The 21,188-nt window shown below is 34.9% G+C and overlaps 5 protein-coding genes across 9 annotated transcripts; 2 read left to right on the forward strand and 3 right to left on the reverse strand.

The window, feature by feature from the left end:
• Nucleotides 1-198: 198 nt before the first annotated feature.
• On the forward strand, nucleotides 199-4,516 carry LOC149740242 (DDB1- and CUL4-associated factor 10-like). Its single transcript, XM_089872919.1, has 7 exons — nucleotides 199-1,041; nucleotides 1,347-1,539; nucleotides 1,936-2,054; nucleotides 2,445-2,586; nucleotides 2,973-3,109; nucleotides 3,250-3,397; nucleotides 3,707-4,516. The coding sequence occupies exons 1-7, from the start codon at nucleotides 815-817 to the stop codon at nucleotides 4,184-4,186; spliced, it is 1,446 nt and encodes a 481-aa protein (XP_089729045.1). The 5' UTR covers nucleotides 199-814; the 3' UTR covers nucleotides 4,187-4,516.
• Nucleotides 4,517-4,519: 3 nt separating this feature from the next.
• On the forward strand, nucleotides 4,520-9,771 carry LOC149740243 (putative tRNA (uracil-O(2)-)-methyltransferase). 2 transcript variants are annotated; one of them, XM_089872914.1, is made up of 8 exons: nucleotides 4,520-5,272; nucleotides 5,522-5,698; nucleotides 6,040-6,215; nucleotides 6,680-6,863; nucleotides 7,098-7,347; nucleotides 7,923-8,056; nucleotides 8,363-8,558; nucleotides 9,032-9,771. In XM_089872914.1, exons 1-7 carry the CDS (start codon nucleotides 4,520-4,522, stop codon nucleotides 8,549-8,551), a joined length of 1,863 nt encoding a protein of 620 aa, XP_089729040.1. In that variant the 3' UTR covers nucleotides 8,552-8,558; nucleotides 9,032-9,771. The 2 variants fall into 2 exon arrangements, with proteins under 2 accessions (XP_089729040.1, XP_089729041.1); XM_089872915.1 differs by having other exon boundaries at nucleotides 7,923-8,050.
• Nucleotides 8,549-16,187, reverse strand: LOC149740244 (uncharacterized). Of its 3 annotated transcripts, XM_089872905.1 has the most exons (21): nucleotides 16,044-16,187; nucleotides 15,668-15,787; nucleotides 15,121-15,222; nucleotides 14,777-14,875; nucleotides 14,663-14,716; nucleotides 14,491-14,593; nucleotides 14,341-14,435; nucleotides 14,136-14,282; nucleotides 13,560-13,701; nucleotides 13,189-13,239; nucleotides 12,771-12,913; nucleotides 12,479-12,633; nucleotides 12,120-12,267; nucleotides 11,624-11,804; nucleotides 11,169-11,329; nucleotides 10,910-11,050; nucleotides 10,432-10,602; nucleotides 10,023-10,147; nucleotides 9,590-9,749; nucleotides 9,448-9,539; nucleotides 8,549-9,375 (listed from the first exon to the last, which is right to left on the reverse strand). In XM_089872905.1, the coding sequence occupies exons 1-21, from the start codon at nucleotides 16,185-16,187 to the stop codon at nucleotides 8,994-8,996; spliced, it is 2,916 nt and encodes a 971-aa protein (XP_089729031.1). In that variant the 3' UTR covers nucleotides 8,549-8,993. The 3 variants fall into 3 exon arrangements, with proteins under 3 accessions (XP_089729031.1, XP_089729032.1, XP_089729033.1); XM_089872906.1 differs by lacking the exon at nucleotides 14,663-14,716; XM_089872907.1 differs by lacking the exons at nucleotides 15,121-15,222; nucleotides 15,668-15,787; nucleotides 16,044-16,187 and adding an exon at nucleotides 14,943-15,018.
• Nucleotides 16,188-16,344: 157 nt separating this feature from the next.
• Nucleotides 16,345-17,506, reverse strand: LOC149740245 (uncharacterized). Of its 2 annotated transcripts, none has more exons than XM_089872930.1 (4): nucleotides 17,311-17,506; nucleotides 17,097-17,233; nucleotides 16,835-16,955; nucleotides 16,345-16,754 (listed from the first exon to the last, which is right to left on the reverse strand). In XM_089872930.1, the coding sequence occupies exons 1-4, from the start codon at nucleotides 17,363-17,365 to the stop codon at nucleotides 16,579-16,581; spliced, it is 489 nt and encodes a 162-aa protein (XP_089729056.1). In that variant the 5' UTR covers nucleotides 17,366-17,506; the 3' UTR covers nucleotides 16,345-16,578. The 2 variants fall into 2 exon arrangements, with proteins under 2 accessions (XP_089729056.1, XP_089729055.1); XM_089872929.1 differs by having other exon boundaries at nucleotides 16,835-16,985; nucleotides 17,311-17,498.
• A 361-nt stretch (nucleotides 17,507-17,867) lies between these two features.
• LOC149740246 (uncharacterized) lies at nucleotides 17,868-19,665 on the reverse strand. Its single transcript, XM_089872932.1, has 4 exons — nucleotides 18,926-19,665; nucleotides 18,725-18,852; nucleotides 18,212-18,362; nucleotides 17,868-18,110 (listed from the first exon to the last, which is right to left on the reverse strand). Exons 1-4 carry the CDS (start codon nucleotides 18,981-18,983, stop codon nucleotides 17,941-17,943), a joined length of 507 nt encoding a protein of 168 aa, XP_089729058.1. The 5' UTR covers nucleotides 18,984-19,665; the 3' UTR covers nucleotides 17,868-17,940.
• Between the last annotated feature and the right edge of the window lie 1,523 nt (nucleotides 19,666-21,188).

The following is a 21,188-nucleotide window of genomic DNA, read 5'->3' on the forward strand; positions in this document are numbered from 1 at the left end:
TAAAATTATACATTTTTTCTAAAAAATGTTTGGTAAGGTAAATAGAAGCTGTTTTACACCTTCCCACAATAGGAAAACACAAACAAAACTTAACAAGTTCGTTTAAACCCTTTGTCAAAGTCACCACTTTTGCTCCATTTTGGACACACATAGACGGCAGTTGGACTACTCGGTGTTTATACGACTCTGGAGAGCAAAAGTGGTGACTTTGACAATGGGTTTAAACGAACTTGTTAAGTTTTGTTTGTGTTCTCCTTTTGTGGGAAGGTGTAAAACAGCTTCTATTTACCTTACCAAACATTTTTTAGAAAAAATGTATAAATTTAGCCGCATTAAATGACTAAAATGTCGCAAATCAACCGCTTCTAATTCTAATTTTTGACTTTTTTTGACACAGAAAACAAACAACACATGTTTTTTACATTTTTCAACCTTTAAATTTGTTTTTAGGCCCAAGTTTTTCTGTAATTTACCGAAATACATACATTTTCCCTATACCTACTGTGTTATTTTGGAACCAAATTGCCGTTCAATTTGTGTTTTACGTAACAATGGGTTGGACTACTCGGTATTTCTATGGCTCTGGTTTACATGTTCGTTTGGTTACAGATCGTAGGTTTAGTCGAAGGTTTGTATTTGTGTTTTGTGTGTTTTCGTATTTCTAGATTGGTTATTTATACATTGGTAGAGCATATATATGGTCTACCAAACGTATTATTAATAGAAAGCTATTGTTTTGTAACATTAAGCCTTTTAATTTATATAAAGGCTCTACCGTTTGTATGGTAAACTGTTTAAATGTAACTCACCCACTATGTCAATATTCTCCTGGGTTGAAGGAAGGCGCCAAGGTGTCCAATCCATATACCAGAAAACAGGTCAACCTTGCTCCGATTTTGGACGTTTTCTCAACCAACATGCCTCAACTCAAAAAATTGAAAACATACTTTGGAAACAGCTTTACAAAAAGAGTAGCAAGAATGACCACAGACATAATGTAGGTTATGGAGGCGTGTTTGGATTGAAGTATTCACCAGATGGGTAAGCTCTGTCATTAACTTCTTTCTAAATGTATAATATATCAAACACTAAAAAATAGGCTCCATTGCTTTATGAGTATGTTTACCTTAACTCTGTATTATTAATGAAACTAAAAGGTTATACTTTATACAACACAATGTATAAATGCATTTTTATTAACTTTAAGTGAGACATTATGTAGTCTAACTCTATACATGTGATCACTAAAAACTTTGTACACTGGCTTTATAGATCTACCGGATTTTATTAGAATGCCAAAATGAATACTGTATACAAAGGTAAACAAATTTACCTTAATATTTCAGTAAACTGGTAGTAGCAGCATGTGAACGTGATGCAGTTGTGATGCTTGATCCTCGTACAATGAGTGTGGTGAATAAACGTGAACATGTTCATACAAAACACTGCAACACAATTTCATTTATTGATAACCTTCTCTTCACAACTTGCTCCGATGATGGAAACGTCGCAATCTGGGATATTAGGAGCATGAGAGAGGTATTCAATGTTTTTATATGGGATGTTTTAAACAATAAACATACCAATGTTTTTATGTGTGTGAGAAATACCAAAATATTTTTATGTTTATAGATGTTTTAAAGTATGTATAACAGCTGATAAGTTTAGTCTTTTGGTTTTGACATAATAGAAAAAGTATATAATACATCTCAGGTCCTCGTGCCCAATATTTTGTTATATATCTGTATATATAAAATATGATGTATAACATGTTTAAAAAGATCTGAAAACTATTTACTTTTAACTATGTAATGTAAAATATATTTGAAACTCTCTCCATTTTTTATAGTGGCTTTGTAATTTATATATATATATAAATAGAAAATTTAAAAACTGCACTTTTGTTGTTTGCTTGAAATGCCCTGTTTTTACCAGGAGGTTTTAAAGCTTTGCGGTCACACTAGTTGGGTGAAGAACATTGAATATCATAAACCTAGCAAATGTCTTGTATCTGCAGGATTTGATGATAATATCATTACATGGGATATAAACAAGTATGAGACATGACACATGAGTATATATATATATATATATCTGTTATACGTTTTCAAAATTGTTGTCTTCTTAATTTTTGTACTCTTACTAATTTTTGTAAAATATTTCTCCAAATTTAATATATATAGTTTATACGTGTTATCAATATGTAATAGGCCTGCTTTTTAAAAATATGTGCTGTTAATATATTTTCTAGTGATTTGTGGCCATAAAAAACGGCAATTAATATTGTGAAAAACAATATTATCACAAAGCATAATTGCTTAAAATGTGTAAAATTATCTAGATTCTAAAATGATTCAAACCCCTTAGTTGAGTTTAATAAATTGTTCTTGTTGCATAAATACAGACAGCTAGTTAATCAAGCTTTCCACTTGTTTTCTGTTTAGTTTGCTTTCGAATGGAGAATGCAAATCTGAAGTCGTATTAACTTGTCCTCGATTAATGAGAATGAGATTATCACCTGGTGGTAACAGTATGTACATTTCTACTATTCAAGCTGTAGATCTGATTGCAATCCACAATCTTGAGGTATGTGTTAACAAATTGGAAGTGTAAAGGCTTAATTTCGTTAAATGTGTCTTCTAAACACATATGGTTCTCATGTCTATGGGTAAAACACACCAATAAATGCCCCACACGTTACTCAATCAAGTGTGGTAACGAGTAAGCAGGTACAAAGTGTCACACTTGTGTTGTTTTCAAAAGTTTTCCGGCCTTTTCAAAAATCAAAAGGAATAAATACAATTCATTTGAATTATGAAAGTTAGAATGTCAAATGAAATGCAATTTTAGGTTTCCAAGCATCAACTGATAATTAAAATGAATAAATGATCACAGAGATATAAAAAAAGCTAGATAACGCCTCCTCTTATTTTGTACACTCCCAAAACTGTAAAATTATTATTTATAATCAGATTGAAAAGCTTACCACAGACATAAACAAGATTGTATTAAATGATGAGTTTGGAGATTATTTCGTTCAATTTAACAACACACAAGTCCCTGTCAATCGTGAAGAACCATTTGAAGCACAGTCACAACCAATGACAAGGTAAGTGTTATGAGTTAGGGGCCTTACGGCCTATGGGTGTTACCGTTGGTCATTAAGAGTCGTTTGTGCAAAATTTTTCTCAACAATTTTTCTCAGTTGTCGATGAATTAACCTAATAATTTATTTTTTTAAATTTTTAGAAGGAACCACTTAGAATTGTACTATGGTCACAGTTCTGACCTTACAAAGCGTGACCCTATTAATGTCTTCTGCCAATCTATTGATGTGCACCCACAGAACATGGCTGTTGTATTGAGATATGACAGGTTTGCAACCTCAGTGGAAAAGGTCAGTGATGCTAAATCAATGTTCATCCCAATGTTGCTGTTATTGTGGGTGTCTTTGTTGGAGTTACTCTAACCCATTAATCGGTTGCCAAATTGTCAGTGATACAGAAAAAAAGGCAATTGCCTACAAAGTTGTACAGATAGTAACTGCATCGGGGGTAAGAGGTGTATAAAATTCGATGCCTGTGTTATACTGACTATGACTATCGTCACTTCATAAATATGCATCAATTATTCATTTAATCTCACTTTCTATATGTGTAACTTATAGCGTTCGCATTATTGTGCTCTAACTGAATTTGTATTCCAGTTAACTTCAGTGCACAACACATGGTCTCACTACCATGGTGAGCATCAAGGGAATAATAAATGGCAGGCAGATGCACAAGGTAATTCGTCTATCCCGTTACCTCGTGGCCAGACCACTAACGTAATGATGGAAGAGAGCCTTGACAATATCGAATACATTCAAGAAGTTTCATTCTCACCATGCGGACGATTTATCGCATCTCCATTTGGCTATGGCATTAGACTCGTCTCATACGATTCGAACCTGTATGATTACCAGACACACATGGCGTCTCGTGTGCACGGAATGCACAAGAGTGCCAAAGGTTCGGACACGGTTATGCCAGCACACAAATTCATTGATGCTGCCCCTTTGCACGACGTGACTTATTGTTTCGGACACCGAAGTTTGGTGCTGTCCACTGCTTTTTCACCAGTTGGAATACAAATCGTCACTGGCTCAAAAAATGGCGAGATTGTATTTTATGAACCAGTTTTATGATCATTGATTTACTTAACTTGTTTGCCTTTGAAGGTCCAATGATAATGTTCCAATACTACATACATTTATTTTGTTAAGTGCTGATCCATTAGGACCTCAACGTCAACGAGTATCCATGTTAGTTCACTGGATGTAAGCATTTTAAATCCAAGGGTGTAGTGTCTGCCCTAAAATGAAGGCATCAAATTCTGTTTTAAATGTGCTAGTGTTGTGCTTTTTTAACACGCAAAGTTCAGAGCTGTTACTTCTTCTATGCTTACATTTTTAAGGCAATTGTTTTCGTTATTTGTGGTACTAATTAACGTTGTTGTTTTTTGAAATATTTCCAGATCAATGGCTTGGTTTGAATTAGGTTCAACTAAAAGTTCCTGCAGTGCTGATGCATTTTGTAACTCTGTAAAAATCTGGATAGAACGACCAAACATCTGCAGCAAAGTGGTCAGTTGCGCAAAAATTGACGAGATCAAGTGTAAAGGAAGTCTTATTTGGAATAAATGTTCTGATTTACCAAAATCTACTGAAGACTTATGTATAGATGTTGTTGCTGCTCCAGTCACATGCTTATATTGCAACAAAAGCTTTCGGAACAATAACTTCAAAAATGCAAAAGTAGTTTTACGAAAACTCGTGCCTCGAAACTGTGAAATACACCATGCATGTCATGAATTGATCATAACAACCGAAGAAGCTGCTTTTTTCATTCCTTTGCAACCTGATAGTCTTTCCAAAAGTCCTGAACACACAACATACATGTTCAATAATCATTCCTGCATGCTTGAATCAGAATCAAGCATAACTGATGAACAATACAGGATAACTCTATTTGTTTTTAATAAAAGTCAAACAGAAAATGAGTCCAAACCTAATCAACTTTTAACTAAGTTTGCCAAAAGATCTTGCCACGCGACACGGCAGTGGCTTACCGAAAAACTTTTTCCATTGGTTTGTAAATGGAGTAATGAAGAAAATACAAAACTTCCAAAAGATTCCAAGAAATTTCCAACATCTTTATCATTGATTGACAAAGAAAAATATTCCATTCTTTACCAAGAACTGAAACGAAAATATGGTTTGGAATTGGCAAAGGTGGCATTTTGTATAAATTATACAACAGACAAGATTGACCTATTTAAAAATATATTTGCCTTGATATGTATTTTTACATGATACATAATTTATAATTGGAATTGAAGTATTTAATTCTAAAACACTCAAGTTTTATTGCGGTAATGTAGCCCAGCTGTTAAAGCCACCAGTTTAAGGTCTGGGAATATTTTAGCCGTTAGGTGTCAAAAATTGATCTTACTACACTAAGAACATTATGTTTTTTATCAGGTTTGGCCAGAAGTGACTGACCCACAAAAATACGTATATGAAGATGTTGCCATAGCTACCTATCTACTTGTATTATGGGAACAAGAGAGAGAATTACTTGGTACGAGCAAACTACAATCTTTTGTAGATATTGGTTGCGGGAATGGATTACTTGTCCACATACTGAATTCTGAAAAGGTAAAGAAAAAAGTTTATATTTTTTATAGATTGTGATACATCATGCATGCATTACCTTATATAAAAAGTTACACGACATAGACTATAGAGTTTATATAGACTTACTTTGTTTCAATCAAATGCTATATGACTATTGACTATAGGTTGATTTATTTGTACTTCAGTTCTGTGTAATTGTTTTACCTTAACCATGTTATGACAACTGTTGTTTATACCAATACTTTCTTCTTTTCGTTTTTGTCGATAAGTGCAGGCTTTTGTACCAACACCAAAGAGATATGTTATGAAACAATGAAAATAAATATTTAAACATCAATATAAAAATACTCAACATTTTCCAGCATCCAGGTAAAGGCATTGATATTAGGAAGAGAAAAGTTTGGGAGGTTCTGAGCAAAGCTAACTTGGAAGAAGATGTTGTTACTCCGGAGGACTTGTCTCCTCTTCAAGGATATGATTGGTTGCTTGGCAACCATTCTGATGAACTAACTCCATGGATTCCTGTTATGGCCAGCAGGTGAAGTGCAATATTATTGTCTTTCATATTATGCAGTAATTAATGTATGTATTATTAATTACTGGTAAGATTTTACAGCTAATTATAGGTATTGATAATTTTAGTCTCTATATTATGAGATTAAGGTTTGGAATAATGCTAAAATATATATAATGTCTGACATTTCTTTGTCACAAAAGGATCGAGTGCAACAACAAAACTCGAGACTGTATAAAGTAAACATAGCCTACTGAATAAAATTGATATGTGTAGTATGAAATATAACTGTAGTATGAAAAAATTCTATAAAATTTCTATTTTGAATAGTAACAGTTTCTCTACCTCAAAAACAAAGACTTCATACTGTATAAAGTAAACATAGCCTACTAATAAAAATTAATATCTGTAGTATAAAATATGACTGTCGTGTAACAATTTTTTTATAAAATATCTATTTTGATTAGTAACAGTTTTTAATTCCATAGATGCAGCTACAACACACGGTACTGGGTGTTGCCATGTTGTTTCTTTGATTTTAACTGTAAGTTTGAAAGATCACAATCAACTAATGGTCAGTATAGAGACTACCTCAACTTTGTGAATTCAGTTGGTTCGGAATGTGGGTTTCAAGTCATGGAAGATGTCATGAGAATACCTTCAACAAAGAGGGTAATAATATAAATAAAGTTAATTAAACAGATATTTATAGGACAGTTATCTTTATTCCATAATTTTCTATATTGCCAAGTGGATGTGTTTAAGTAACCTTATTGATTCCTGGTTTCACTTAGGAAACTAAAATAATACTTCCAAAAAATGAGATATTTGGTTAATCCCTTTGTACTTTAAAAGAATATTCTGTCTAAGTTAGTTGGACCTTCATTTAAAGTTGATTTTTTTCAGGTATGCTATGTAGGTATGAAGAAAAACTACCCTAAGAATGAACATTCCATAAAATTACAAAGTATTGAAAGATATGTAACTTCAAGATGTGATGAAACAAAATACGAAAATTTGAACTTTGTTCCAAGACCAAAGGTGGAAAAAATACAAAACTGCACAAAAATGAAACGTACTGTTCAACAACAGATTGTAGAAACTATTGTTAAAAAGCTTTTATCAGTTGTTAATATGAAAGAAAACATTGAAACAGGTAATATTTTTTTAATTTTCATAGGTGTCACAAATCCGTGGTGTTATACATAACTAATTGCCATTTCCTACACACACGTTTTGTGCGTGTGAGTTTCTGGCTCATTCTATCGGTGTATCTAGAACGATAACAGTGTATTACTGAAGTCGTGGAATGTAACTGCAAGGTATAGAACCAGACCAAACACCCTTGCTGTTGAGACGCTGCAGTTATCATGTTGTTTTTTATCTCTATATTTATATAGTCCTGTAATTGTTGCGTATATAAGCGTGTTTTGCCGTAGTAAACATGATATACAAGGATGAACTGGACTGAGTTATGGGTAGTTGTGAGTTAGAGGAATAAGCAAGACGTTTATCTACGGTGATTAACGCGACCAGCTTCAAATTTCTGTCGATAGTTAATTTCAATTAAAACCTGTCCGTTACTCTTAAAAACAGGACAATAGGTAATATTATATAAATGTTTAGGTCCAGGTTTTGAGTAAATAAATTGAAACTAAAACTATCTTTAATATGCTAAATTTAGACTTTTTGACGTAACTGTATGATTGAAAAAAAACTTACTCTTTCCAGGTAAAAGTTGGAACATGGGTTGCAGTCTACCACTGCATGAGGCAGCTGCATTGCTGGATGAGAAAACACGAAATGAGATGAAAAATGAATGTGGAGGGTTACAAACTTTAATGCGGAATTACCATCAAGTAATGGTTAATATGTTTGTTGAAATGTGATAAGATGTTTTATTCAGATTTGTAAACCCATTTTAAGTATATGGTTTTGTAATGAGAAAATTACTGGTGGAATAATTTTCTAAACGTATTAGCTGAATGCTGATTACATGAAATTAAATTACTGTATATAGTGTATAACTCACATTTCTTATATATAGATTAGCATTTTTGTTATACTTTATAAAGGTGAGGTCCTGTGTGATGGCTTATAGCTCCAAAATTGGCCCATTACCTCATTAATGGCAATTATATTATTAATCATTAAGATTTCTATTGTTTCAGATATTTGAAATCCGCAATGGTAACGTTCAATTACGAGATTGGTCGTTAACTCAAACAAGAAGAAAACGAAAAAGAAAACACTTGGCCGACTCTGCTGTAAAGACCAAACAATGTTGGTTTCATATCAACCACCCTGATGGTTGTCCACTGAGCAATGCAAAGTGCAATTTTCTTCATGGAAATGAGTAATTGCTGGGTCAGTTTATTTTCTACAGAAATTCGAATAAAAAAATAGAACTCTCACACAGAATGTTACTCGTATATAAAAGCACAGTGATAAAGTAAGGCTAGCATGAAATTATTTCAAATTGTGGTGATTTGAACAAGAATTCTGGTAGTAATTTTATAGTTTGAAAAGGTAAAATTCAAAGGTAATCAGTGAGTGCAGTAACACATGCAGTGTGTAAAATCATGGTAGGTAATAATAAATATTAATATTGATAGGTAGCATCACGATTAAAAAAATTAACCTAAAACTTACAGTTATTCAATATTACAGTTACCGGACATTTGATTCTTTTAGATATGTTTGCAACACACAAAACATTAAAAAAAGTTTCAATCTAAAACAACTCATGTCAGAACTTATTAGTAAATGTTACAACGCATCTGAGTCTATTTCATACTCTTACTAAAATATTGTGCTGACGCTTGCTATTGTCATTCTAGAAGCAACAGCTGATCTTTGAATGCTCGAGGCACGTGGCTTTTGCACAGCGGTCGAAATAACTTCATATTGTGGTGAACTGTACGCGTAACTGGGGTTTGACGAATAAGCCGAACCCCGAGCTTTGCTTGACCCACGGGTTGCTGAGAGGGGGTTTCCCCATTTTGATCCCCGCGTCACTGAGTCCCGGTTTACCCCCCATGGAGAGGAAGGCCAGGAGGATGAAGTTGTCATCCTGCTATCAGATGTGGACTTCTTGACTCGCTCTTGTGATCTGCTGCGTGTCTGGCTTGAGATCCCAGTTGTAAGACGAACATCCAATGCAGCGAGAATTTTCGAGGCTTGCCTGAGTGTATTCCAAAGAAAAATAATCAATCACTCAAAATACTTAGTTTTTAAAAGTAACGTTAACACAAACCTAGACAGTGGTCCGCCACCTTTTTCTCTTTCCCTCAACGCTCTCACCACCCTGATGTCTGTTATACCAAGTGCTTGAAAAGTTCTCATTATCTAAGATAAGAAAGCCATTCAATCACTGCAACCAGTGACATACACTGTACCTGTAGTCGAACATAATCACTTGAATCCAAACCCAACATCTCCACCAGTGATCTTAGAGTGCGGTCACTACGAATACCTGCTGCTGACATAGACATCACAGCTTGTGATCGAACCTCTGGGTTATTATCATCCAATCTAGAGTCCAGAACTTCTAACAATCTAAAATATAAAATCATAAATATTTTTGATGTTGTGTTACAACAACCATCGTTTCTTTGACACCCAAAGATAATAAGTTACATTTATTTTCTTAGAAAAGATTCTTAGAAAATTGTCTGCAGAACTGAACTATACTTCAATATTTGGACTGTCACATGGCAGATTCTCAAAAAAAGTCAAGTACTAAGAGATTTTATAAAACTAGTTTTGTGGTAGATATTTGTATAATTAATAGTTACAAATAATTTTTTGTTTGTTTGATATCTGCTCCACCTGTTCCTCATCCCAAGAGCAGTGAAAGCTTGCGATACCCCAAGTCGGACATCTCGTTTTGCATCATCCCACAACTTCCGATCCAGGATGTTGAAGATGCTGTCTTCATTTATTACAGGAAAGACCTAAGTTAGGATGGGATTTTATGAAATTAAAGGGCTATACCAATGGCAATTTGCAGATAGAATGAGATCACATTTTTTTATAAGCTGTTTTGTTTTTTAAAACTTTGGTGGTACCTTTAGATCACATTTGAGCATTTCTATCAATGACCTACACAAAAAAGTCAATTACAAAGGGAAAAACTGTTGAAATTTAACCAAACCAAGGCCAGTCCGGGGACCTGGGATGTAAGCCAATATTGGATTATTCTACAAACTAGTAGAATAGGTAGATAAAACTAGCTAACCTTGGCAGGGCCACAGTATGCAATAAGTAGGGCAGCTGATAATCTATCCTGCCATTTAGTGGCATGGTTGAGCTGTGTAACAATCGCTTTAAGAGTTGGTTCATGGCAACAGTTGAGTCGACGCACCAAAGCTTCTAGTGCTTGTGCATGCCAGTTCCATTTGGTAGTGTGCTGGAAAATGGTATTGTGTTTGATTAAACAACTTGTTTTTACCCATAAGGGGTGGGGCACTGACAGTTAATGTAACACAGGTGTTTTTTTATTGTATGGCTGACAATTTATAGAAAAAAAAGTAACACTAGGTTGGAGCAATTGCTGAAGAATACATATGTTCATAATGGTAACAGCAGAGAGCCTTGAACCAGTAACCTTTGGGTTAAATTCAAGCACTATAAACATGGTGCCACAGCGGTGGATTTTACAAAGTTATGGTAACATCTGGAAAGTAAATTAGTAACAGAGTTTATGGTGTTCCTACCTTTATTACACTAAGTAATTTGGAGAGTGAAATACTGGCAGATGTGTCATCATACAGTCCACATATCTCAGCTAGGCAAACAGCTGCTTGGAAGGAAATTTCATCTTCAGGATCAGGTGTGCCAGCAAGAATATGAAGAACCTAGCATGAAATTAAAATTGCAAACCAAAAGTATTCTCTGGTCTAAATGGGAACACTCTCACCACAGAGCGGGACAAAAATTTGACCAATTTTAAGAGTAGCTTTATTAAGCACTAACCTCAACCAACTCTCGGAGTTCAGGTATTTCATTCACACTTAGCTGTAAGGAGCTTGTGTTACAACTGCATGCAATGTGTTCAAGCACATCAAGGCTCACTTCTTGTCCTCCACTTTGTAAGTGGAAAGTGAGCTCATTTATTGCACTTGTATGCCAATCACCTATGTTATTGTATTAACTATTTGAATAAAGTACAAATATCAGAACATTTAAAATGCAAGAGATATTTCATACTGCGGGGAAAAAGGACAAGCTTAAATGTTTGTTGTATAAAAAAAAACCAGCTAAATACATGTTTAATTAAAGTGGTCCACTGGTCTTTAAAAAAGTGGAATTTATGCCATACTCTGTTATGAGTGGAAATCAACCGCCAAACTAGTGTAAGGATGTACTATGCGACAACTTAGAGCATTGAGTTATGTACAGTAAAACTATATAAAAAAACCTTGTATTACCTAAATTAATTAAAGCCTTGGCAACTTCAAATCTGACTTGGGTGTTTGTTTCATTGCTTAATACTTCCACCAATGTTGGAGTTATTTCCTCTGAAGCCGTTACACCTAATGTTGACAATGATCTGGCCGCATAAACTCTTTCTTCATGTCTTGATGATGAAGACACTGTTGTTAGCAATTGCTGGAAAGCAAAGGCAATAGACATGTCACATTTTGTGGATTGATTTTACATAAAATATTGTGTAAAATATTGGTGGCTTACTATAAGCATATTTCAGTAACTTTTAAAAAGGTTGTAAAAAATGAAGTTATTGTATCATGTTTTTATTACATGACTGAGGAGACACAATACAGTTTTTGTAAGCCTTGTCAATGGTAATGAACAAAGAACCTACTATTTCATGTGGGTGAGGGCCTAAAGACAGAACACACCATGCGACCTGTGTTTTAAGCCATAGTTGGCCTATTACCCTAGTACAGACTACAGAACACATACATTAAGTCGATCCTTTTGTATCTGAGAGAGCGCACTTCCTTCGGAGGATTTCAATTTTTCCACAAATCGAACAGTGTTTCCGACCTTACGAAATGATCGATTGGATGAAACACTTGAGGGAGTAATGAGATCACGAACGACTTGGTTGCTAAACAATGGAAAATATTTCTAAAGGGGGGTTTCAAAAATTGTATAAATTTAAGGGGTCAACCGTCCTGCACTTTATCACACATTTTTAGAATGTATTTAACACATTTTTACATTTCTAGATCCTTTTATTTGGTTAAAAAATTATTGGAAAATATTTTGATTTGGTATTGGTTGAAATTTCATGTACATTGAAAGTATGGGAAATTTACTGTTGTTTTCTTCGTTTTGCAACAAAAAGTTTCATCTTGGTTTTGTTTTGCAAATCACGCTGATCAACAATAGTTGGTTGTGATGCGATAGAATTTTCATTGGGTCGAGCTCCTGACCATCGATCACACACATGAGGATATGTCTTGCTCATGTTCTACAATACACAAAATACATGTCACGCATGCAATCCCAGGTTATTGCACTTTAATTTACAACAAAGTAAAACAATACAAATTTCAATTCAAAACACATTTTACACAGTAACCATGCAAAAATAAAAGTTTAGTTCACCATTCTAGTTAGTGGCATTATGTTCCTGGTCTCAATTTGAAACGGTTGGATTGAGCTGGACTCAAAAGTCTCTGTGCTGCTAACAGGTGTGGCTGAGCTTGAAATCTGTGCCAAGCTACCAGCAGTGAGTGATCTAGAATAAACTGAAACACATAGAAGTTGATAGAACAATATATTGCAACAGGGTAAACATACTTAGGAAAACATGCCAAATAAAAGCAATTGATATAATACCCAATGTAACTGCTTCTCCTGTGTGTAGACTACACTGCCTCATCTTCAGCTTGAACTTTCTTTATGTCTTAATAAAATAATTGACTTTTTGAGATATTCTGTGTTTAACTATATATCTTAATTTCTTGCGCCGCATCTTCAAAGTATATGATAAAAACACCAGATTACTCAATATGACTCCCACCTCTTTGTCCTTCTAGTTGAGAGTTGGCAGTGCCAGGTGTTTGTGGTGTTGCTGTAACAAAGAACATAGATTAGTCCATCAAATTACAAAACAGTTATGCTATTTTTTAATCTATGTTAGTAAAGTCCTACAGCATGAAAAATGAGAATTAGGCCAGAGTCGTCCCATTACTCTTACACCCATGTTACTGCAACTCATTAGCGACCACTAGGTTGAAGAAATGTCTGTTTTGTGTCTTGCCCAAAATACACATATGCCATCTAAGTTATCAGTATCAAGTAATAAACCAGTATCCTGTAGTTATGATGTAAGCGCCTACTCACTGACCAACATAGCAGGTATCTTTATCACAATACACAACACATACTTACACTGAAGTCCTTCCCTGCTCTGTGGCTTAGAAACTGATGATTCAGGTGAACAAGTTTCAAAGTTTGTGGATAAATTTGCAGCCACATATATTTTTTCTTGTATTCTATGCACACGCTTTCGAATTCTTTCTAAATCATCTCTCTGTCAAACAATGTAAGCATTCAAACACACTTTTCTCCCACTTGGAACCCCATTTTTATTTATTTAATTATTTTATTTATTAAATTCTATACCTTTGTTTTTTACCCTGAAAGTGTTAGAACAACTGTTGTTTTACAGTTAATTCTAATCTTTTCTATTTTATACATTACTAACCTTTGTTATAGTAACCAAAGAGTTAAAACAAAAGTTATGGTATTTTCTTTTGCTTTAATATACAAATTGTTACTGTCAGGCGTAATATACAATCGACAAACCCCTTCTAGTAAATTAATTAAGATATTTCAACATCCTCAGATTAATCTTTAATTTTAAATATATAATCAATTTCTGGTAACTGTATAAAAACATTTTTATTCAATTTTTCGAAAAAACGATCTATCAACTTGGTTTTATATTAAACTGTTTTAACATACCAGAATATCAAAATTTCCCTTCATTGGGTCTTGTTCACTCATCCATGGCAAAGAAGAAGACCTTCCACTATCAGCGGAAAAAATATTTCTATCCACATAAGTGGCTGGAATTGCCAGCCCTATCTTGTGGTAGGATAACGGGTTATCCTGCAAGGTAAAACAATAATTAGATTCGAATATTTGAATCGTTATTGGTGGTTTTTACTTCAAGTAATTGCCCCATGTTTTCAGAGTATGACATTCTGTGGTGGCCTTCTCTCCAGTATCTGTCGGCCACGTCCTGGTTATTGGTTACATGGCCTATAAAGAGTGCAGGTTAGAGTTTTAATTTAGAGTAACCTGGTTCAAAACTGACCTGGAAAATCAGCCAATGTCACTGCCTTTTTGGAAAGGAATGACCTCTGTGCATCTGAGAGGAGAATAGATTTAGGTGGTGATGTTGAAGCTCTTGTATGCCCCTAAAATTGGTTCAAATTGAAAGTAGTGAATGTAAAAGTAACACAGACAGTTCATATAGTATCACACACCTCTGCAGATTTTTCTTGTATAGGTTCTGGCAGTGGTGGCAGGAGTCCAGGTTTCTGATAAGAAACAAAGATTATTATATTTGTTAATCACTGAAAAAGCAGTTCTGACATTACCTGAAACATTTTCTTCATATTTTCACTTGAATTTTCCTTTACAATTTTCTCTAGACGTTGTTCCAGCCAGCGTACTCGCTGTCGATATAATTCTGCATCCTAAAAGAAAGGTAGATTTGATTGTGGGCTGAACGTCAGGTGGTTGCCAAATGGTAATTACTTTTACCTGAATTAACCGGTGTCTCGGTTGGTAGGTGCTTCTTTTTTATCAACTAGAAGGGGCTATGGGGCTATATATATATATATATATATATATGGTATGGAGTGCGTATTTTAGAGACACCCAAATTAACTAGTAGTTCAGCTATTAAAAATGCAGTTTGAAACTTTCTATTACAACTTACATCTTTATGTTTAAGAATGGCTTGGTTCATTTTATTTCGATAAAACTCTATTTCCTTGTTTATTTTGTTCAATACATCAAGCACAATCCGGAGATGAGCAATCTGTCCAGAAAGTATTTATTATTTTACAAAAAGTATGTTTATTTAACAGGTGAACAATTTTATACATAAATGAATTTTACTTTTATCCTGAAATGGTGAGGGACAACTAACCTAAGCACTATTTTTATAAACATGGGATGGCATTCTCAGCTATCAACTAAACTAGTCACCGTCTAAATTCGATTCTGCTGTTTTAGTCGCCTAAATAATGTTTCGGTCGGTAGATTTTGACCGACTAACTTCTATAATAAGTAAAGCACAGAAACTTAGTCGGCCGTCCAAACGTGAAAAACCACCTCTTAGAAAAAAATTTGTGATGGTTAGCGCAACCAACTAGTTTATTCGGTAGCCAAGAATACCATTCCAGGAACTCCATTACTAATTTAGGGTTTCCCTGTTTTCTGTATATTAACTTGCCTATTTAAGAAAAAGACACAAAGTTTACCATTCTATTCAATGTTGTCAGATCCCCCATTATGTTTTGTTTCTCTGTACTGGATTTTGAATTTTCCAATTTGGCGATCGCAGCATTTAGTTCTTTCAAAGTAGCAAGTGTTGCTTTCAACTGAACATAACACAAGAGGTAACAAGCTTTTTTTTAAATACTGTTCATGTGCTTAAAAATGATTGTAATTGATTTGCATGTGTGTTCATTATTAGATTTGGTAACCATAACCATTTGATAGGCTATTGATCAACCGTAAAAGTTTTGACATCATTATACAAAAGCAGCACCTTGTTGGTTTGTTGCTTGCAATACACAAAACATATATAGCTTATTCGACAGGTACAAACTATTATGCGGGTAGAGAGTTTTGCACCTGTTTCTCCAGTAACATATCCGACCGATGCAATATCTTTGTCGGGTCTTTTTTTTTCCAATTGTAAACACCAGACCCCCAAATCTCGTCGACCATTTTAAGGTCGTTTTTGTTTCGCCGTATGGAAATTTCAGTTGTTTTCATTTTTGCTACACTTTGTATAGACGTTCAGTTTCACGTTAGTGCAAATTTGTTTATTAATTTAAATGTTTAACGTTGGAAAACTATGCGAAAATTTAAAAATAAACGCAAGCTACAGAGAAATTCCCCAAGCAGTTTTACGCTTCACTTGTAGCTAAGCGATGGTAATAGAAATCATTTATTTGCGCAAATGTGGCAATCTTTTAAAATTGACGCATAATAACGTTGTTAAAGGAAAAGAAAAATGAAAATATTAACGAAAAAAATACTATAAACAAAATGCAAAACTGACACAATCGAGACAAATAGGTTTTTTAATAATATATTATGTGCTAAAGGTGTTTCGTCCTGCCCCGCCTTACTATATGTATCATCGACGATTGTTCGTGCAGCATTAGCAATTGCTTTGGTGTTTTTCGTACAGCTCCAACCAATGAGATGGCGATTTATGGTAGCTGTTGTCATCAATATGTACCGGGTCTACATCGGTACTGACAAAGTCTCCACCCCACCTCATGTGACCACGCTTTATCGCGTCAATGAAGCAAACGGAATATTTGTTTTTCTTACCTATGAAGACATTTTAGTTTTACCCATTTTAATTTTGGTAATGTCTGCGGTTAAGTAAACGTATGTTATATTTGTCTTACCAGCTAAGCATTTGCTGTTGCACCACCCTAGTGGCGTTACCAAATTCATGTCAATCGCGTGTCCGACCAAATGGTTTGAATGAGACGCAGGGGTTACAATACTCCCAGGTACCGGCTGGTTCTGCTTGCGAAAGGATGACGTAACTTTAACCTATGACGTGGGAAGAATGATTAAATAAAAAAGAGAAAAAAGTCGCGTAGTGACCATCCCTGTCTACAAATTCACATTTAATTATATGCTATTTTGTACATATCCGCTCACCGTCACGTTACAAAATCTCGCCGCAGCATGCATAGTTTGTAAATGGTTGACGAATCCAGGATCAACTCGAATGTCTTGACCTTTGTGCCCCACAATCACACGACTGCTGTATGTGGTCAGATCGCAACTTGCAAAAACTGTTGCAAACAAAATTAGGTCAAGTCTCCTACATATTTTAACGGGAGCTAATCAATTTAAAAATTTTAAACCTTACCTTTCGACATACCAACCACGATGCAAAAAATAAAGACTATCTGCTGTACGTGCATCTTTCTGTTCAAAATATTTTATAATAAATGACCTCAACCTAAATTTTTCTTTTCTATAGCCCGTGTGTAAGTTAACCAAATGTTTAGTAAATTGAAAAACATACGTCTTTTATATTGTCTCGGCCTACCATAGGCTACTACTACGCCTTCTTTCCGCTTGACTCGCTACACACAAAAACACATGTGGTCTGGCACGTAGACTAAAGAGAAAAGGTTCGGTATACGTGACTACAATAATGTACTAGTTTGGTGCGAATCCTTTGCGTTTTCGTTGCTTACGCAATTATTGCAAAACTATAAGCGCTCGCCTTTTAGGTTCTTAAGGCATGAGCGCTTCGTTGTTTTAATAAGTCAACACACATGTTGTACTTAGAATTATATGCACAACCCCAGGAACTTAGTGCTTGTTTGTTTTTGGAGACCACCGGTGTTTACTTACTCTCTTCACTTTCGATTCACTAGTTAAACTATGTGCCCACGCACAAAAACATGCACAACATAGTTCTGTGTTTTCATTGCATTTACATTTATTCCGTTTAAAACTAAATACATTATCGGAAACTTGGGTTCGACTCTCAGCAATGTCTTTGCAAGTTGTAGAAGAGACTTTCCCAAGTTTTTGGTGAACGAAGGTTCAAACTATCATCGATATGAACAGGATCTGGTTGATTCCATGTTCCACCCCATCTAAGACCAGCGCCCATGACGTTTTTCAAAAAGCATTCGGCATGGGAGTTTTTTCGTGCTAAACAAAAAAGGAATACTAATACAGGGCTCAAATCGAAAATAGCGTTAATACAAATTATTCGTTATTTCTCATTTCACATCTACTTGATTGTTTCATACCAGCCAAGCATCTGCTGTTGCAATATCCTTTCGGTGTTTTCAAATTCATGTCAATCGCGTGCCCGACCAAATGATTTGAACGTGACGCAGGTGGCACAATATGTCCCGGTACAGGCTGACTTTGTTTGCGGAAAGATGATGTAACTATCACCTATAAAATGTGGGTGAAATTGCTAATGGTAAATTACTAACAGAAAGTGTATGGTTAAATGACAAGGGGTTAGAATTTTCTCACAATCCTTTACTAAGATGCATAATATAGTAGACGGTGGGGAAAACGAGACACCTTTAGCAGATAATTTCCAAATGTTTTGATCACGTTTTAAACATTTAACAACGGTTTAAGGAAGTCACGAGGATACGGTTTTATAATTCTTTGAATTTTCTTTATTTAGTACCAAATGGGACGTGAAAATGGAATAAATAGATGTCCCCTATTTTCCCACCATACCATATAATAACATATGGGCAGCATATACTATAAAGTTTATTTTTAACTGTGTAGGCCCTTACCGTTACGTTACAAGTACTCGCACTGTTAGATATAGTTTTCATTGATCCGACAAAGCCATCCTCAACCCTTATGACTTGACTATTATAACCAACAACGTAACTATTGCCGTAAGTCTTTAGTTTGCAACCTGCAACAACAGTTTACCTTGAGCAACATATAAAGCCAAGAGTTACGCAAACATTTTAGCCGTTCAACCTCACCTGTAGATACAGCAATCACCATGAAGAACATAAACGCTGTCTGTTCAATGTGCATCATCTCTGTGTTTAAACTTTTTACCTTTGAAAATCGATGTACAACCAAATATATATGATATCTTTTAAAAGTTATACTGCCCTACATAAATTTCGTAGCCTGTTTACATTTTAGGCAGTTTATTTAATTCACAAAACAAACTAACTGATGTAAAGAGCTTTCAAAACCAATGCTCCAATTAACGTTACAACTGGATTACCATATACAAGCACAACGACTGACTCCAAACACTACACGTATTCAAATAGGAAACAAATGTAGTGGGAGACCCTGACAGAGTGTAGGAAAACAACCCACACAATAGGAAAGCAAACATAAGGAACACATAACCAATATAAGAAAGAAAAACAGTTTCGTCATATGACATATATGTAATCCGTGTTGAAAACATGTGCGTAATTGCTGTGTCCTATTACAGATCGTGTTTTATATCGACCAAGCATTTCTGCTAAAAATGCGTTACTTCTGGTGCACCTATTTTACGCTAAACACTCAATGTAAGTTATATATTATCAGCAATCGTGAGTTTATGTAGGTGACACGATGCACACAACGGGAACTGCCGATCTTATACAATACTTATTGGCCGGATGTAGGAAACAGGAGAAGAAAGCGCCCAATATTGCTTAAAGGTGGTTTAGCGCGAGTTGTATCAACTCAACGCAAAAGGCATCAACAACGGAAGTAAAACTAGAAACAGTGATGAAGAACGCCATATAGCAAAATACACACAAAAGCCACAACATTAACACAGAAAGAAACAAACAATACGTCACACATTTGTTGGATACAATATTTACGTTGGACGTACTGCTGGGGCCTCGAAAATGAAAGCAACTGTTTGTATAACTGGTTCAAAACCTTCTTATTTTAATGAATGATTGTTACTTATTTATCCTCGTGTGGTCGGGTAATGGCAGTCGTTATAATACGGGTGTTCTGTTTCATACACCTTTGTGCTCACTTGCGATTTACCAAATATATAACTTTACCAAACGATTGTAGTCTAATATTTTTAAATCTTCGCGACCGTAATCGATCAGACAAAAACACATAGTTATTAGGCTACATTATAATATTGTATGAATATTTAATATTATGGAATAATAACTTGGCGCTGGGAATAAATATATAAAACTTGTCGCACTGCAGCTCGCTGTGATACTTTACTCGTATCGAATAAAAACAATGTTAAAAGCTAGCTTCTCGCTTGAAACAAAAATCTAAAATCGCGAATCGTTGTGAACTTAATTCGTTACGTCATATTGTAGCACTGACGTCACAATCAGCCCGCTGTTTAATTCTTGAAGCTGAGTGGTCAGATTGCTCACGTGAATACCGCCTCGCACCAGCTGATTACGCCCGCCTTGATTGCTCCGCGTATAAAACGCCTCTTCTACAAAGCGCGTTACCACGTTCCAGTTTAGATGAAGTTGGTGTCACATCAGGTTGCAAGTTGGAAGGGTTCAAGAAGTTTTCTTGCAAGATTTAAGTTATGTATTGTTTCATGACATTAGTACTTTGATATACTATATTTACTGTAACATATATTAGAGCTTCATATACTAATATATTATAGTTTTATTACACTACAATATTATATGCTATCATTCTGTGCCTTGCGTTGATTACTTCTTATAGTTTAAGTTCAAATTATTCTTTATCACATTTTATTTCAGGAATCGCGACCGTTCTTTTATTACGTTACTCGCGACGTTACGTCACAATCGCTGCATTTGTTTTGTTTGTTACGCCGTTACACGTCATAAATACAGTTTCTACGCTTGCGTTTTGCGTTTTTTTTCATGGGGCCCCATGCGCGCTTTACGTCGACGCACGGCACAATACTTGTATATTCTAATTTCTAATTTTATTTGCGCAATGAGCTCGGAGCAAGAAGATCAAAGAATTGGTAAAGTATATATCAAAGTTGGCATTATTACGTACAAAAGCTCTTTTACCAGAAACATCGATGATGTGACGTCACGAAGTGGTGATGACGCAACAGAAGAACCCACTTCGTAAGTTCATTGTTTCGTCACAGACTAATTTTGCTTTAAACGGAGTTTTAACATTAATTTTTTTAGAACAAAGTATGTGACGTCATAGAGATCAAGAGGACCACTGAAAGAAAGAAAGAAAGAAGAATGAAGGTAATACTGACGTGATAATATAATAGCGTTGTGTAAGATGGTCCATGCTTTAATT

This window comes from Ciona robusta, chromosome 2 (assembly GCF_009617815.1).
Source record: "Ciona robusta chromosome 2, ASM961781v2".
In the NCBI taxonomy this organism is placed as follows: Eukaryota; Metazoa; Chordata; class Ascidiacea; order Phlebobranchia; family Cionidae; genus Ciona; species Ciona robusta.

Excerpts from the sequence above, each read along its gene's own strand:
- LOC149740242 (XM_089872919.1), top strand. The coding sequence starts at position 815 with ATGTCAATATTCTCCTGGGTTGAAGGAAGGCGCCAAGGTGTCCAATCC. Across the intron at positions 1,540-1,935 it reads ATATTAGGAGCATGAGAGAG|GAGGTTTTAAAGCTTTGCGG; the intron begins GTATTCAATGTT and ends TGTTTTTACCAG. Across the intron at positions 2,055-2,444 it reads ATTACATGGGATATAAACAA|TTTGCTTTCGAATGGAGAAT; the intron begins GTATGAGACATG and ends TTTTCTGTTTAG.
- LOC149740243 (XM_089872914.1), top strand. The coding sequence starts at position 4,520 with ATGGCTTGGTTTGAATTAGGTTCAACTAAAAGTTCCTGCAGTGCTGAT. Across the intron at positions 5,273-5,521 it reads ATGGTTTGGAATTGGCAAAG|GTTTGGCCAGAAGTGACTGA; the intron begins GTGGCATTTTGT and ends GTTTTTTATCAG. Across the intron at positions 6,216-6,679 it reads ATTCCTGTTATGGCCAGCAG|ATGCAGCTACAACACACGGT; the intron begins GTGAAGTGCAAT and ends TTAATTCCATAG.
- LOC149740244 (XM_089872905.1), bottom strand. The coding sequence starts at position 16,187 with ATGAAAACAACTGAAATTTCCATACGGCGAAACAAAAACGACCTTAAA. Across the intron at positions 12,268-12,478 it reads GCAAAACGAAGAAAACAACA|CAACCAAGTCGTTCGTGATC; the intron begins GTAAATTTCCCA and ends TCCATTGTTTAG. Across the intron at positions 9,376-9,447 it reads GGTGGCGGACCACTGTCTAG|GCAAGCCTCGAAAATTCTCG; the intron begins GTTTGTGTTAAC and ends GAATACACTCAG.
- LOC149740245 (XM_089872929.1), bottom strand. The coding sequence starts at position 17,365 with ATGCACGTACAGCAGATAGTCTTTATTTTTTGCATCGTGGTTGGTATG. Across the intron at positions 16,986-17,096 it reads CGAGATTTTGTAACGTGACG|GTTAAAGTTACGTCATCCTT; the intron begins GTGAGCGGATAT and ends CCCACGTCATAG. Across the intron at positions 16,755-16,834 it reads CAACAGCAAATGCTTAGCTG|GTAAGAAAAACAAATATTCC; the intron begins GTAAGACAAATA and ends ATGTCTTCATAG.
- LOC149740246 (XM_089872932.1), bottom strand. The coding sequence starts at position 18,983 with ATGATGCACATTGAACAGACAGCGTTTATGTTCTTCATGGTGATTGCT. Across the intron at positions 18,853-18,925 it reads GGTGATTGCTGTATCTACAG|GTTGCAAACTAAAGACTTAC; the intron begins GTGAGGTTGAAC and ends CTGTTGTTGCAG. Across the intron at positions 18,111-18,211 it reads CAACAGCAGATGCTTGGCTG|CACGAAAAAACTCCCATGCC; the intron begins GTATGAAACAAT and ends TTTTTTGTTTAG.